This window comes from Homalodisca vitripennis, chromosome 6 (assembly GCF_021130785.1).
Source record: "Homalodisca vitripennis isolate AUS2020 chromosome 6, UT_GWSS_2.1, whole genome shotgun sequence".
NCBI lineage: Eukaryota > Metazoa > Arthropoda > Insecta > Hemiptera > Cicadellidae > Homalodisca > Homalodisca vitripennis.
Window position 1 is genome coordinate 105,301,381 of NC_060212.1, and position 18,124 is coordinate 105,319,504.

General features: G+C 32.6%; 1 protein-coding gene across 1 annotated transcript; it reads left to right on the top strand.

The window, feature by feature from the left end:
• Positions 1–13,492: 13,492 nt before the first annotated feature.
• On the top strand, positions 13,493–14,686 carry LOC124365500 (cell surface glycoprotein 1-like). The gene has a single exon (XM_046821483.1). It carries the CDS (start codon positions 13,493–13,495, stop codon positions 14,684–14,686), a length of 1,194 nt encoding a protein of 397 aa, XP_046677439.1.
• Positions 14,687–18,124: the final 3,438 nt, after the last annotated feature.

Genomic DNA, 18,124 nt, shown 5'->3' on the forward strand with positions numbered 1-18,124 from the left:
GTGTCTGAGACTGCCTTTAGATACAAGATGCCAAATATCCTGAGAACGTAGGTTGTTGACGTAACGACCCTGCCGTGGAAAGGTTTTCTGTGTGTTTATCCAGAACTGACTGGATTATGAAGCAGATTCTAGTAATTATTGAGAACACCGTGCCACCACATATGGTCGTAAGTTTGATATTTAAATAACACCACAACGCCATTCAGACATTTAGCTGAGAAATTTATTTAACTGAGTTAATAATGTTAAGTTCAGCTCAAGTTCACCTTCCACTTAGTGCAGCGTTTGAAGTCTAAGAATTCAATCCTGGAATCTGGATTCAATCCTTCTCACCATTGCTCTACGTTATGTGTAGAAACCTCGTGTGCTGCACCGTGATTTGAGATCGTCTATGGAACATCTTAGTACACTCAATCGTGTATCTGAGACAGTGAGAACACTACTTCATATTGATTAAATTTGTTTGTAGTCCAGGTGTATCTGATGTTGAAACTATGTAGAGAGTTTGTTTTGAGCATCTTCGTCGCCGAGTGTTTTAAATCTCTTCAGATGGATGTTGTTTCTAGATTCCAGGAGTAAATTGTATAGCATTAGACTTAGGACGCTGCACTAAGTGGAAGGAGAACTAAAGCTAAAATAACCGTGCTAATTTAACTAACAATTCCCACCATTGCTCTATGTTAACATAGTTGTTGTATTTATTCACGTTTTGTAACAAAACAATAAAGAAATCTAACTACTCCTAAATCGACTTCTCTAAATGCTACGAGAGTTAACAATGGTACTGGAGCATTTCCAAGACCATTACACTAAGAGAGAAGTGTTCCTCGTGAACAAACTTTTTGTCAATTTATCTGAGCCTAAGAAAGCGCCACAAACGTCTTCAATTGCCAAACTCGAGCTTTATTGGTTTGCAATAAATCGCAATTCAAGAAATACCATCCATCCTCGTTTAAGTTCTTTGGATTAACTACAAATTACAGGATTTTTAACTTTATTGAGCAGTATAAAATATTTGAAAACATAATAATAATGACAACAATGAATCCTTGGCAGTATATAACAATATCAAAGAGAGACAAATGTGTGATTATAATTAATATTTATAATTTATTATTATCCTCTACTTCATATCAATATTCCGTCAACTATATTCTTCTCAGTCAATAGTTCTATATTCTTCAATTTATAAAAAAACATATATTTTTTTGTTTTTCACTTTTCATTTTTATATAGAAAATTTTTAGTAAACTTTTTCTATCGATTTCCATTATTTAAAGTTTATTTTAAATTTTATTAACTGAAATATCTTATTTTTACTATAAAACCTCTGGCAGAGAAACAAACTGGAAGTAAGATTAGTACAATAATTAATGTTCTATATTTTATTAGAAAAATATAGTACTATTATTTATTTATTTATCTTTAACTGTTCGCGTTCGCAAGGGTACGGTCGCTTTTACACACCTCATGCACGTAAATTTCGAAGTTATCATTTTTTCAGCTGAATAAAATAACAATATGGAATAAAACTTTCAAAATTAACATTTTCATAGCATCTCTTGACTTTTGCTGATGAACAAAATCTGATTTATTTTACAATAAATATTGTTAGAGTTAACCTAGTTTGGGTTGTAATTAGGTACTACTTACAACCCAAACATTTATGGGTAAAATTTCTCCAAATTTACTATCCTCTATAATAGCTATCCTCTTGCAATAACTTAATTTCGTTATTCAACCCTATGCGCACAAAGTAAAATAGTTGATCACAGTATCAACTATTTTAAGCGCATAAACAAAGGATAGTATATCGTGTCATCTTGACGATATTAATCGTATCAAGGATATTATGTCATACCGTCTTGACGATATTAAGCGTATAAAGGATATTATGTCATAACGTCTTGACGATATTAAGCGTATAAAATAATGATAGTATATCATGTCATCTTGCCGATGTTCACCGTAGTTATTTTACCTGTACAGGTAGTGTGACCAGACTTACGCAAATCATAAATTTACGACATTCATAGAAATTGTATAGTTTAAAAGATTTTCATGTGATATTATTGTTACGTTGAAAATGGCTTTTAGCTCAGAAAACTATTGAAACTGTTATTTAAACTATTTGTCTGATACTACTGCCAAACCAAATTTTTAACCAACGCATTTTAGAACGTATGTTTGTTTTCTATTTAAAATCAGACATGGTAAAAACTATTATTTTATTTTTATTGCACCGTTTATGGTTTGGCGTAAATTTTTAGATAAGTAGAATTTATTTAAGCGTCATGTCCGGGGTAAAGCGTTGGTTGGTTCTTGTTACCATAAAATAATATCAATGTCCTATATTTTACAATACGAGTGGTTGAATTTAAAAGTTTGAAGTAATTATTTTATAGCGGTACTCTAAACAACAACCACAACAAAACATACAACGGTAATTTTTAATAGAAAGGAAATGTATTTAAGTGTTCAGGATATGTAAATGTTAAAATATGAGAAAGAAGCCATTTCCTAACCTTTTAGCTGCAAAACTTATTCATTTTTACCTGTAGTATTGTCTGTTTACAGCCTCTCGATGCTGCCTGCCATTGCCACAATCGACGCTTCAGAATAATTTCGGCTTCCAACACTCTTTGGGTGTCTCGCATCTGCATCTGTACTATGGCAGGCAGCCTCGTACTCTCTGAAGAAGATGACGAGGATTCCGATTGGTATTGCTTGTTGATAAATACGATGGTAGTCGCTAGCTCACTCATTTCCTCCTCTGTTGGTCCACTTCGCTAGCTTTTTAAAAATTTTTTCAGAATTGATCTTTGATTAAGTTTTCTTTTTTTGTACATTGTTAATATTAGATTGGAAAAATTATGTTTCCGTAGTTCTCCCATAGTAAAATTAAAAAGTAATTATCAAAAAAGTTTAGTAACCAATTTGAACAAAGTAAAAATAAACTTAAATACAGAAAATTTCAAAATCTTTATCCCACTATCTTTTAAAAATAAATCAAAATATTTGTGTAATAGTCTGCGCGTACACAAAGCCTATCACTCGAGGGCTGGAATATATCATTTCTGTCTATTTGTCAGTCTTCCCGCACGATACCTCGACAATAAACTGACCTACAGTTTTGAAGTTCGCGTGAAGCTTCATGCCTAAATTCAGTCTATAGGAAATGTCTGGTAGATGGAAAATAAATTGATAATGAAGATAAAATATTGTTTGTGTTGTATGTCACATCACATAAAATGTCCTACGTCGTGTATAATTTTCTTATGAAATGGTGTTTTCATTATAATTAGCTAAGTCATTAATCTTTTATGTTATTGCAGAATTTCAGTCATAGATAATTTCAATATTGTACTTTTGTATCTGTACTTTTCAGGATCGCATAAATTATTTTACCAGGTGTAGGCCTATTTATATTAATTATTTCTATTTGCTTTAAAATCATCCTTGTTTCCACATGAGTTGTGTACGCAAATTATTGTTCCTATTTATTTTCATAGTAATGAATACATTTTCTTTTTTTATAACCTTTTCCAAATTTATCTAAACAACCTTGGGACATATTTACACCTATGAGAAAGCATTGATTGTAAAAATTTGTGACCATTGATTCTAGAACTGGTTTATTGATAACGTACAGATTATAACAATTTCACTTCTAACTCGCAAACCAAAATTATTCTTATTTCAATCCAGGTCGATAGCTGTCATGGTTTTCTAACTTATTTGTGAACAAAATCTCTAATATTAAAAATAATTGGTTTATGAGTCATCTTATTGTGAATATAAGTTACAAACCTTATTAATTCGTCATTAGCATTGCAAAACTAAATTTGAATTTTCTGAAGTGAAAAATTTATGAATTTGAGATGAGTTTCTATTTATTGCGCAGTTTGGGCAATAATAAACGCGACCGCCAGCTTACTAGCGTTCCTCTTAATATATATGGTAGGCCCCCTTCCCCTAAACATATAACAGAGTTTACAACAAAAGAAGTGTCGAATTTTCATATCGAATTTTTTTTATCTCAGTGTTTCACCGAACCACCACGTAACCTACTCTAGAGTATAAAGGTTCTACTAAAAAATGAGAGTAAACGTACAATTCAACGCACCTTACTGGACGAGAACAAGACACATGATTGTTACTTAATGATCGTCAACGACACGCTACAATCCATAGACTGTTGAGGTTGGACAAAGTTACTACTGACATAGACTTTTTCTTTGGCCAAAGTTGTGTTCAGGAAACGAATTCGTCATGCTCTTTTTCTATCTCAGGTACTTGAGAATGTTCAGCTACTACTTTTAATACTGTACACTTATAAAATAATTGACGTTTTATAACGAAAATTCAATTATTTAACTACAAACTTTTGTTTTGCATAAAAAATGGAAACTTTAATTATTAGAAAATACTTTCTGCTAACGCCTTTTAACCGTTATCGGTTGTATTTATCTACGTTTTACAACATAAAAATAAAGAAATCCGCCTACTCCTAAATCGACTTCTCTGAACGCCACGAGGGTTATCAATGGTGCTGGAGCGCTTCCAAGACCATTACACTGAGAGAGAACTGTTCTTCTGTGAACAAACTTTTTGTCAATTTGTCTGAGCCTGAGAGAGCGCTACAAACGTCTTCAATTGCCAGAGCAGAGCTTTATTGGTTTGCAACAAATCGCAATCCAAGAAATACCAACAAGACTCGTATTACATTAACAAATAATTTGGGGTTAATAATGTTACTATTGCGCGAGTTTTTTACAATGTTGTATTGGTTTTATTTAATTTAGAACAAAACAGTGCAAATATTGAGCCAGTTTATAAACCGTACTAAAGTATTAATCTGATTTTAATGCTGAGTATTAAAAAATATTGTACTATTTCAATATAAAAATTCTATACTTTAATTTATAGTCTATATAAGTTACACAATTTTATTTGGGTCCAACTGTTTGTTATAATTGTATTTTAAAGTCAGAAACTTACAAATACAATAGATTGACTGTATGACTTTCAATAGATTTATTTTACCATTTTCTTTAACACGTATTAAAACCCAAATAAATATACTCTTAGGTGTTACGAAAAATATACAAATGTGTATGTAAGAATGATATGTTGTATTATTACAACAGAATATAATTATAAATTTATATCATATTTATCGGTTTCACTACATAGTAAAAAATGAAATTTGTGTTGAAAGTTTAGGTAATTTTAAAGTAACTTTTGTACGTAAAGAATTATTGTTATCTCTTAAGGTGATATCTACGATCTCAAAATCGTATTGCAAAGAAAAGTGTTTTAGAATATTTTTAGTTAACATGTAACAATTTTTCCTACATATCTTTCAATATATAATAAGATTTTAAGACACGAACCCTAAGAAGTTTTGAAAAGAAGTGTACGCAGCAAAGTTATAAAAACAATGTGAAAATGATAATATTTGTAAATTTCTGATTCATACCAAATTTTTTAGAGAGTTAGTTTCCAGAAGCGCCTTAATTGTTCATCTTATCTTCGTTAGCCAATGACAACCTATAAAAGGTTTTAAAATTGTGACCATTAATTTGTATTATAGTAACATTTTCATCTCACATATTTCACAGCATAAACCAAAACACGGTACTTTAGTATTGTAAATATCTTTAGAAACTACTTTATATACATGTGGCAATTTTAATCTTTTAACATTTCAAGATATTCTACAAGTAGTTTTCAATATTTATACAAGTTAAATGTGGTTTCTCTTGGAAATGTTAAAAGAAAGTATTGCTATAATTATTATTATTTGTGTGTTTTGTTTTAAATGATACAATAATGTATTTAGAGTACAAGCCGTTATTCAAATTAAAATACGTTTGCTTTTATAAAAGAATTAGTGGTTACTTTTATTATGTAATATGATAGAGTTTCTAAATTTATGAAATGCGTTTATTAATATGCCAATGGTTAAAAACTTGTTTTTCAAATTAGAGCCTTGTCAGTGTAGAACAATTAACATTCAAAGCCAATAATAATAGTTTGAATTTGTGAAATAAGTGATGTACATTAAAATCTACCACTCATGTACTCTCCGGTGTTTAATTACTCTCCGTATCTGAGGTTTACAATACTAAGTACGATCATCTTTTGTTTAAATAACTCCACCTACACAGGAATGTTGTAGATTGTTAAATGTGTAGTAGACAAGACGTAATCATTTATGAGAATCACTTTCCTACTTGTAACACACATCCTTATATTTTCAATATTAAATAGGCACATTATTTATGATAGGAAAAATGCAATAATCTTAAGTTGAATCACATTAGACACACATTATACTATATTAGGCTATAATAATATCGAATTTATTTATTTATAATTATTTATTATATAAAAGTTAGTTAGTTTGATTTATATTTCATTTATTTATTTCACAGATAAATTTGAGTGTGTAGGGCTAACTTTGCTGAAATGCTCTGGGCGTCATTCTTCATACGAGCCTGAACTGGGGATCCCATTTGTAAGGGTTGTTCTTTTAAGAGGGAAATTGTCCTTGATTGATTATTGACGCGTGATAAGTATGTCTTTGAAGCTCAAGTCGAGGTTTCTGTACTGGCTTTATATCTCCGTGGTTAGACATCCATTTATAATTGCTGCTTTTGTCTGGCGTAAAAGAACGGGGGTCAGGATGGCGATAGCTATTCTGGATAGCACTCAAGGGATGGCTTGCCTTGCTAGTACTGAGTTCTTTCCAATTGTACCAGACTCATGTCTTAACTGGCGATTTTTAACTGCCCTCTTGGACATTGTCATGCAGGATTTGGCCAGTAGAATTGTCTATTGTCTTCAGCAGGTGGGGCTTTAGTCAGCTTCGGTTTCTAAGAGTGGGCATTGCAAAATTAGCACCCTGGATCAAGGCTCGCTTTGCACATGATCTCTGATCAGATGGCTCGAGGAATTTCCTTCGATACACTCTTCATGGATGTGATCCCTTCTATACAGGTTTTATTAGAGGGAAACAACCGATTCCATCTTGAATGGTTTACGGATGGCTCTAACACAAACAGTGGCACGAGTGCTGGGATTGTGGGAGTAAGACCATGCATGGAGCTGGTGTTCTTTATGAATCCTTATCCTACAGTTTTTCAGGAAGAAGTTAAAACTTGTATGGGATTGTTATCAAGTAGTTTTTTCGCTTGGCAGAATCAGCAATGTGACGTTTGTTCTTCTCTCCATAGGTTGATCGCTGTAATCTCAGTTTTTGTTTTGGTTATGAAACTGGGCATATGAAGAAGCATCTTCACAGAATTCACTTTCCGATGTTTTCCGGGAGGATCCATTCTGTTGATTGTGAGATGAGCTAAACTCTTGCTTTTAGAATTCCCCTTCAACAGCAAAGGAGCGTTATGCCACCTTTGGTAGTCTGTACAAAGGTGGTGAATTTCTCCAGAAGAACCTGATCGGTTCTTTTTGGCAGTTTTTAGAATTGATGAAACTGTAAACTGGCTGGCTCATGGTATACTTTCTGGGTGTGGAAATTACACTTAAGGCTTAAGTGAATAGTAATAGGCCAATCCTTAGAACAAGAAGATGAGTTAATTTTCCTTCTGGTAGTTGACATTAGTTGCTTTTTTTTGCATATTATTGATTTTAGACAGCATTATAGTTTTAATATCCAAATGAGTGGCTAAAACAATCAATATCGGTAGAATGAATCATGTGGTGTTGTATGTTTACAGATGTATGAGTCAGTAAAAATTAATAAAATATGAGTGATTAAAATTATAAAATATAAGGTTATAAAATTATTCTTAGACAAGGTGTGACACAAGAGAAAATCATTTTGAGGATAAATATCTGAAGGCAGAAGAAACGTCTTAGTTGGCCCGAGGTGTTACCAACCCCGTCACCACCTCTTATGTCAACATTCTCTCTTAGGGCGAGAACCGTCGTTTTAGTATTCTACTTTATTAATTCACGTCTTATAAACCATAATAATTTTAATCGTAAAAAACGCTACCCATAAAAAAGTGGATACGGTGGCAACATACTTGCACAAACGTGAATATTAACATTAATAGTGGTAAGGCTGGTGAAGAATTGGACAGTTCTACACTTCTTCATTTTCTTGTTTCTTAAATTATTCCATTTATTTATTTGTGAAATAAAATTTTAACAGTTATTTAGATTATGAAGACATATAATAAATATATTGGTTTTATGCAAAATAGTTTAAAATTATCTGTTCTTAGTATTGCCATAGTATGACTTTGGTGTATCGTGTTTTGTATATGACTATAACGTGTATTCCACTTTAACGCTGTTATTAATATATCACTGTTAAATGATTCTGAACAAATTTAACTCAAATTATGTTTGATTTTATCATTAATATGCAAAATCTGACCAATGATTTTGATGAATGACCATACGATATTACCAAAAACTGTGGAATCACTTGGTATTTGGTATGGGAAAAGAACAATACTAACTGCAAAATTGAACAATTAATATTTTTTCCTATAGTCATATTTATATTACTAAAATTTTCGATACAACTCTATATAACCTCAACAATTTTTAAGGAGAATGGAGGTTGTAGGACATAAATTAGAAAAAAGAAAAAAACGTCAATACGCATTACTTCCTTGCTATGGATATGTGTTAAGGACCATACCCAGGACGTTGGGTTTAAGGTAAGAGTCAGTAGGTAATCATTTGTCTTTTGCTGACGATATAATCAAACATATTAAAACAAGTGAATAACTCAGGCTCTATATCATGTGGACCAGGTGGTTTCAGGGTAGGATGGATATACCATCAATCCGGCCAGATGCAGAGTTCTATGAACACTGTAAAATATTAAATACAGAATACTAATTAAAATTACAGCTGTGTCATTTAAAAATGTATCACCTATTCAAACGGTCTAAATGTGTATATTTACTTGTTTGTTTATTTACAGGTTAATTTACACTGATGAGCGTTAAATACCAAAACACGTGTATGGAAATAAATTTATTTTATTTTAATAAAGGGTTTTATTTGACGATTCATTATATTAATTTATTACTATTTCTCGCATATTTTACGTTATTAATATACCGTAGAGAAATACCGGTTTGACAATTTAAAATCAGTCCCCATGTACAACAGAATTATGTTTTTAGAAACATCATTGAAAACTAGTCACAAAAGCAACCATAAAAAACACCAGTGGGTACTAGTAATACACACGAATTAAGCTTCAGTTTTGTATATTGCAAACTGGGGCAGGTATTAAGGGAGCAAGAACTTCAGTGGAAGTTCACTGTTAATATGTGCATGTATTATAACGCGTGACGTCATACTTGTATTGTTGAGGCCTACAATTGTTACAAGACACGGCTGCTTGATTATTCATGCGGTTTATACGGTATTTACGGCACAGCTGAGGGAAGTTTGCTACAGACAATACCCCCAAATTATCCTACTTTCCAGAGTTCAATGGTAACTTTATCCATGTAAGTGATTCAAGGACTGCACTCGTTTATTGTTTAGTATATATTTTGTCCATTGTAGAAAAATAATGAATTTCAGTATTAAAATGACTCATATGAATACAATTTATGCTTAAGTTCCATAAAAATTTAAAAAGAGACTAATTTTGTGGCGGTGATCCATTTAAATTCTACTTAGTAACGTTTTCTTATACAACAAAGTGGAAATACCTCACTACGTGTCGCCCAACAGGAAAGCTATATTATTGAGAAGGGGAATAATACCATCGCAACTAGATCACCGAGAACATTTTAGACAGAAGGAAGATTAGAAGATCAAAAAACCAAACATATACACTTTTTAACCACAGTAGAAATCGCAGACTGAGTTGTAATTATTTTTTTATCGTACCAATAAAGCAAAGTCTACAATGGCGTGTGAAATATAATTGATTCGAACCAGAAATGCTTCTTCACGCGCTGAAACTAAACTTCGAGCCTGTGCAAAATTTTTTTAACCTTTGAACCTCTTAACAATGAACATTGAAATGATATATACCTAAAACAAGTCTTCTTTCGATTAAAATTGTTATAGGACCTTATCATAGTATACCACAAATACTCTTACTAACATTACTTTTCACTCAGACCTAAATTAGTTCAAGTGTTACTGAAATTGTTGGTTGGAATTGTGTTACATTCAAATATTTCGAATGATGAAGAGAAGTTTGTGTATTTAACTCGTACTAATAAAAACTGTTTCTATCTCCAACTTCATAACTGAAAAACATACATACTATGTATATCTATAAATATTAGTGCTACCCCTATCACGATTCAAGCTCAGAGAGTGGACAAATTGTGCGCGAAGTTGGACAAACATTTACCATCATGCGGCGTCCCTCCCTGGAGACAACTCTGTTTCATATTTTTGGAGAATGTTTTTCTATTTTACAAGTAAATCCCTTCATTTCTCTACATTTCTAATCATTTGACAACCTAAAGTAGTTGCTAAAAACTACAGCTGAGTTCACGGCACACTATAAGATATTACTACTCTATACGTAATGTAACTAGTATAGTTTGATAATTAAGTGAATAATATAGATTAGTAAGTTACCTGTTACGTGACATTGTGATTCGGTATTCGTCACTTTAAATGTAACTGAGCTGGGTGTATCATGTATTGTACGTGGTAATACAAGACTTACTGAGAATAACTGTTGTACGACCGTGTTCCACGATCATGAATATTTAGTTGGAGCCTTATAATACCGTGCGGACTAACTTGGTTGTTGTCCGTAAAGCGGGCAATACCGGCACAGGGCGACTGGTCCGTATAGTTTATTGCGCTGTACATCCAATATGGGGTCGAAGGAAATTTATCGCTTGCTATAGATTCCTAATTATTCATACAAATTTAATTTTAGTTAATGTGAGATATTTGGAACTATATTTATTTCATAACTTTCTTAATTAAAGACAATATTTCTTCATCATAATTTAAAAATTGTAAAGAATAAATAATAGTTTGAGCTGCGAAAACTATAAATGAATATTTAATATTAAACGGAATAACGGTTATTGTTAAATAGTATTAAAGGATAAATACCATATTACGTATATACAAGCAATCAGAATTACTCACTTAAAATATTACTTTGCATTCATAATAAATAAGTAATTAAGAAATGCGGTAAGTAATGAGATGTCAGTTGTGATTAATACAATTTTTTGTAACGGAAATCATGTATCCCGTTAAATACCGGCTCTTAAAATGGTTTAGCTAAGGGAATTCCCTCTAGAAAAATCGTGGGTTTATCTCACCCCGCTTTCAAACGTATTCGGCGTTGTTCATTCTATGTGATATAATTTACTTGAAGCTCGCCTACTATAAGAAGGTTGCAGGGGAAAACCATCAGCGTCAAAAAAATAATTTTATCAAGGCAAAGAAAATAAATTTTAATTTGTTATAAATCAAAACCTTACTGTTGAACGATAACAACTGAGATTTATAAGTATAAGTTATATAATGCAGAAAAAATTAAATGTTAAGTCCTTTTGGGTAATTCTTTCTAAATCAATAATGACCTAATCTTTCCTGATAACCTAACCTAATAATTATCTAAATCTACAAGTATTACCTCGACACCAAATTTCGGTTTTTTATTATTAATAAACATTTGAAATAAAATTTAAATGGAAAAAGAACACCTTCCAACTATTAACTAACAGACTTTCCTAAAGGCTCATACACAGCAGTGTTTTATTTTTCATAGTAAATAGTTCCTGACTTAGTTGGTGTATCACCTGTACATTAGATTGTTAAATTACTTACCAATTGCTACTGGTTTCCATTATGAATCCAAATTACAATAAAATTTACTGTTTTAGTATTTCTTTTGCATCCTTCGTACCATCAGTTAAGGTAATAATAATAATATCTAAATATTAAGTTTTTATCAACCCTTCATATATTACGCGTCTATTTCAAGTCATCATCTTGACCGTCTGTAGCTCTGATATTTTGAGGTACTCATTGTATAATGTCAAGTAAATATTTAATAGCAAATAAATGGCTTCTATTACATACAAATTTGAAAGTCTTTTTCTAGTTCTATAAAACTGTAGCGTTTTTAAAGCTACATTGATTTATTTATTTTTAATTAAAACTTAAATTAAATAAAAATTTTGGGATCGAAATATTGGGACTTAATTTTAGATTAGATTGTGAAATGTCAGGGTAAAATCGAACATGTAATCCTTTGGCAAGTTAGTACTGGTAGTTTTAAATTGTTAGGAAGGCAGGTTGACTGCCTTGAATTGATTAGAACTTGTCTTATTGTGAGTATTGTTCTCCTGGTTTGATACAGCTGGAACAATGAGAGAGCACCACGGACGTCCTGCATAGTTGATTGGAAAGGGAAGTATTTAAGCGCCCGCTCATAATTTTCGCTCTTCTTTTGGTTATTTTCGTGAGTAAAGTTAATTGCAGTGCGCCGTATTTCTTAAATTTTTTTTCTGCGAATGATTTTGAGGTAAGCACCACTTTATTGTACGTTTTATTGAAATAGTCATCTTGATCTGATATTAAATTAATTTTGTTGTCTTTTTTATAGGAAAAATTAAATTCATAGAAACTACAGAGCAATCTGAACAACTTATTCTCGAAGAACAATAGAGCATAATAGAATCATACAAGTTACATTGGGTTCATGCTTGCAAGAGAAGTGAATTAAAATTGAACTTTGTTAATAACTTTATTTGAGATTTGAAAAAAGTAGTAATTTATTAATATTTAACTGGAACTGTTTTATTGTGAATTATTAATTGAAAATTAATTGAACTTTATAATTGTTAGAGAGAGAGTTGTAATCTGAATTGCAGAGACTTGAAAGTTAAGGTTCAAATAGTGTAAAGAGAAGTTGAAATTTTATTTTGTATTTTGAGTGAACTTAGAATTGAACATTTTTATTTTAATTATTTCCAAGCGGTATTTCATTTTATTTTAAAACTTTATTATTTTATTTTAGAAGAGAGCTCTGATTTTTAGTTTGATAATTTGATTAATATTTTTATTTCTTACCAAAGGAATTTTTAAATTTACAAAAAGGTTTGTCAATTCTTTGTGGAAAATAGAGTGATAAAAATTCTGAAACGTTGAACTTATTAATTTGCCAGTTAAAAATAAATCCATTGTTTTTATTTAGAACTGTGATTTTTATTTTAGACAAACCAGATAATATTTAATAGTTAACAATTTTAGTAATACATTGTACTTAATATTCACTAGGATCTTTACTAATCAAAAAATATGTTATATCGTCTTGGATGTATTATTGATGATTTATATATTAATACTCTGGAATATTAATATCAACAATCCAAGTCGTTATAAAAACTTAATGTTTTAATGATCCGAGGTCATAAAAATGAGATAATAATTAGATAAAACCATCAGTTTAGAGTAACCCAGACTACTTGTCACGTAACCTGTTTCGCTAAGTTTCATGCTAAATCTCAAGCCTGCAGCTCATTTCATTCTTGAGATATTGTACAGACAGGAGGATTGCCAATCCCATTGTCCTACGGACAGACAGAAGGTTTGCCAATCCCCTTGTCCTACGGACAGACAGAAGCTTTACCAATCCCCTTGTCCTACGGACAGACAGAAGGTTTGCCAATCCCCTTGTCCTACGGACAGACAGAAGGTTTACCAATCCCCTTGTCCTACGGACAGACAGAAGGTTTGCCAATCCCCTTGTCCTACGGACAGACAGAAGGTTTGCCAACCCCCTTGTCCTACGGACAGACAGAAGGTTTGCCAACCCCCTTGTCCTGCGGACAGACAGAAGGTTTGCCAGTCCCCTTGTCCTACGGACAGACAGAAGGTTTGCCAACCCCCTTGTCCTACGGACAGACAGAAGGTTTGCCAATCCCCTTGTCCTACGGACAGGCAGAAGTTTTGCCAACCCCCTTGTCCTGCGGACAGACAGAAGGTTTGCCAATCCCCTTGTCCTACGGACAGACAGAAGGTTTGCCAATCCCCTTGTCCTACGGACAGACAGAAGGTTTGCCAACCCCCTTGTCCTACGGACAGACAGAAGGTTTGCCAATCCCCTTGTCCTACGGACAGACAGAAGGTTTGCCAACCCCCTTGTCCTACGGACAGACAGACAGAAGGTTTGCCAATCCCCTTGTCCTACGGACAGACAGAAGGTTTGCCAATCCCCTTGTCCTACGGACAGACAGAAGGTTTGCCAATCCCCTTGTCCTACGGACAGACAGAAGGTTTGCCAACCCCCTTGTCCTGCGGACAGACAGAAGGTTTGCCAATCCCCTTGTCCTACGGACAGACAGAAGGTTTGCCAATCCCCTTGTCCTACGGACAGACAGAAGGTTTGCCAATCCCCTTGTCCTACGGACAGACAGAAGCTTTACCAATCCCCTTGTCCTACGGACAGACAGAAGGTTTGCCAATCCCCTTGTCCTACGGACAGACAGAAGGTTTGCCAACCCCCTTGTCCTACGGACAGACAGAAGGTTTGCCAATCCCCTTGTCCTACGGACAGACAGAAGGTTTGCCAACCCCCTTGTCCTGCGGACAGACAGAAGGTTTGCCAATCCCCTTGTCCTACGGACAGACAGAAGGTTTGCGAATCCCCTTGTCCTACGGACAGACAGAATGTTTGTTAACCCTTTAAAATATAGGCTTCACTGACGCTCAGTCAACTATAGTACCAGATATTAGGTTACCAGTAAAAGGTTACTAGAGACAGCTTGAACTAAAATATCCTTCGGTACCGATATCATCAACCTCCTTTTTAAAGCATTAAATCAAGGAAAACCATATGAACAACTAACTTACTACATATAAATCAGAATTCCAACTGATCCTCGTAGATCTTGTAGGTATACTGGTTCTCAGCAAAACATATATTTTCAGTTATTGTGACACATTTCAAAACAAATATCAGAGGACAGCCTCTTGATTCCAGCTTATATAGTTGGCAGAGAGGAATAGAAAGGTACTTTAGGATGTATCAGTGTACTTCACTAACCAAAATGGTTACTGAAAATTTTAATACGTTGTGTAACTAAAATAAAATTCCTTGGACTATATCTGGTTTGAGACTTCGTTCTGGAAGAGAAATACATGTTTCTGCAGTTATTATGTATTTTATATATATATATATATATATATATATATATATATATATATATATATAAGTAGATAGTAATATGGGGTTCCTGGCGCACTTTCGGAGCCGACCGAAAAGCAATGTAAAATACTGTTCAATGTACCATAAAGGAAGCTGAGAAATAACACAGCAAATCTCAATGAAAAATTAACCGAATCTACAGTCGTTCGTCTCCAAAAGCGATCGGTACATTACTATCTACTCTGTGGAATGAAAAATTAACCAAATCTACAGCTGTTTGCTTCTACTTTCTTAAGCTGTGCTTTGTAAAATGTTGTCAAATCTGCTACGAATAAAGGAAAAATCTTCGAAATCTTAATAAAATTTAATCAATTTAAAACATTTTTACTAAAAACATACTTTAATAAAAAACTTTTCTACTAAATAAACAACATGAACTCACCAAAGTCTCTACAATTTCTAGCATTAAAACAGTGCAACAAAGATGAATTCAGTGAATTGCCGGTTTATTCTCAACAACAGTTGATACCGTCTTTAAATGAAACAGAATTAAAAGAACTTGTAGAGTCTTTTGCAGAAAGAACGAAAACTGCACACGTGTACACACAAAAAACGAAAAAAATAAGGGATTATATATTTAATATAATTACGAAAGATATTGAAAAGAAAGTAAAAAAATAAACCAAACAGAGAGTTTTCATCGTTTTTTATGACATTTTTCCCATATTATACGTCCTTTCAAGATAATCAAGACTTAATTGATGAATTTCTTAGGAATTTTTGTGAGTATCAAGAATTATCAACACAATTCATTAAAGAGCATTATAGAATTTTTTCTTTATAGAATATAGCCACATTTTGTGTGAAACCAAAAGGTATTACTGTAGATAATATTCCATGTGATTCCTATGAAGAAAGACACCAACTATGGTTATCAAAACAGTACTATGACGTGGGGAGGGACTGCAAGTTTTAGAGTTAAGACTTTATTCTACAAAGTTCATTGTTATAATTTTCTTTATCTTTTATAGTCTTCTTTCCTCAGTAACAATCAAGTGTAATTTTTCATTTTTGTTTAATTCTTTAATCTTTTTTTCATCCAAAAACACTCAAAAATCTGTTCGGCAAGTGTTACTTTACAATCTTCCAACTCGGCAATTATTGTAAACCCGAATTTATCTTTCATTTTCTCCAAATTCAAGATTCTATGTTTCTTCCTTTCTTCCAATTCATTTTAACTTCTTATACTCTTTAAACTTACATTCTCCAATATCATTTAACTCCTTCAAGAACTCCATTTAAATAGAAAAAATTTAAAGACGGAAAAAATGAAATTCGCTAACCTTCACTCGAGAAGTCGGGGAGAATGTGAGTAAAACCGCATTCTTTTCAAGAGGTTCTCCGTTTAATTTCTCCAAATGTACTATAAAATCATCGAGGATTTCTGGCTTAAAATCATAAACAAATTCAACATCCAGATAATGAAAAAAATACAGGTAATATCTTTTCATAATAAACGTGTGTATCGATACCTACAAACCTAATTGTATTCTTGAAAAGGAAAATAATTTTGTCAATGGTTCCAAGAGATAAGTAAAAATTTTTATTCTGTTTTCTAAAATTCTGTAACAAATTTTGTTTGCTTCTTGTCTCCATATTGCAATTTTGTAAGCAGGTTATTCAAATGTGTTAATTTATTTCGAAATTTCTTTAGGTTTAGGTCTTTCTAACAAAATTAAATTACAACCTCTACAAACTAAAATATCTTTTTATCGATAATTTCTCCTCTATTAGAACACTTGTAACAGTTGGCATTATACTCTTCCATTTAAAACAAAAAGATTTTTTTATAAATGGAGATTATGGAACTAAGTCTGCCGAGATATAGATTTTTCAGCGCAAATGTTTGTGTTTACATTTCTACAACAGAGATAAATAGAAATAATTTCATTCTATTGTACAACTATTTAGGATATTATGTGTACGATTACAAAGATTATACCGGAAGAAATCGAGATTTTTCATCAGCGAAAGAGTATATTTTTGAAGTTTTAGAAGGAATGAAAGAGAATAATATGAACATCATCAATTATTGTAAAAGACAAAATGAATGATTGTGTATTTGGTGTAGTGTTGTTAGTGTGCGTGTTTTGCGCTATGGGGAATCACATCACATTCAACTTCTACGGTGTCTATTGTTTAGAGACTTGGCCCTGCACTGCTACTGTCCAACCAAGTTAATGGCTAGGAGCTGTAATTCGGGTCTTAGACTCTGGAATTTTTTTGTTCCCAAGTCTCATTTTTCTTTGGTAACTACTGTGTAGAAGTTGATGGAGAGATACAATTAGGGAATTTGTGTCGGGTGTTTTGTAAGTGTAATGTTGTATTAATGAATGATGTGAATGATGAATGTAATGAAACGAATTAAGGAAGAGAAGGAATGTACGAATTAAGGAAGAGAAGGAATTAAGGAATGAAGTGGAAAGGTGAGGAAGCAAATGGCGCGCCAACCACAGTTGTCATTACTCGGCTTGTTCTATAGTCATTACACTATGGCCACTCGTGTAAAAGACTTGTCCCCAACCACTGAACGACAACCATGTCTTCCTCAATAAAAAGCGCGCCTGAAGCTCTGGGATTTGAACCCAGAAACCTCAGGCTTTGAAGGCAAGCGTCTTACCAACTGAGCTACGGAGAGTCTCGAAAGTTATAAGCTATATCTCTGCTATATAAGTTGTTCAATTAGGAGTGCTAGTTTACAAGTTTATTAATAATTTTATATTTCAAAAACCACTCAACCGATTTTAATGAAATTTGGTACACATATAGTAAATACTTAACTCTTTCGACTTAACTTATCCATAAGGGTGAAATCATCCCCTATTTCTTAATATTCATAAAAAAATAAAAAAAAATTATCAGAAAAATCTGAAACTTCAAAAAACAAGCGAGTTCAACTTAAAATTTCATGAAAATAAC

Excerpts from the sequence above, each read along its gene's own strand:
- LOC124365500 (XM_046821483.1), top strand. The coding sequence starts at position 13,493 with ATGCTAAATCTCAAGCCTGCAGCTCATTTCATTCTTGAGATATTGTAC.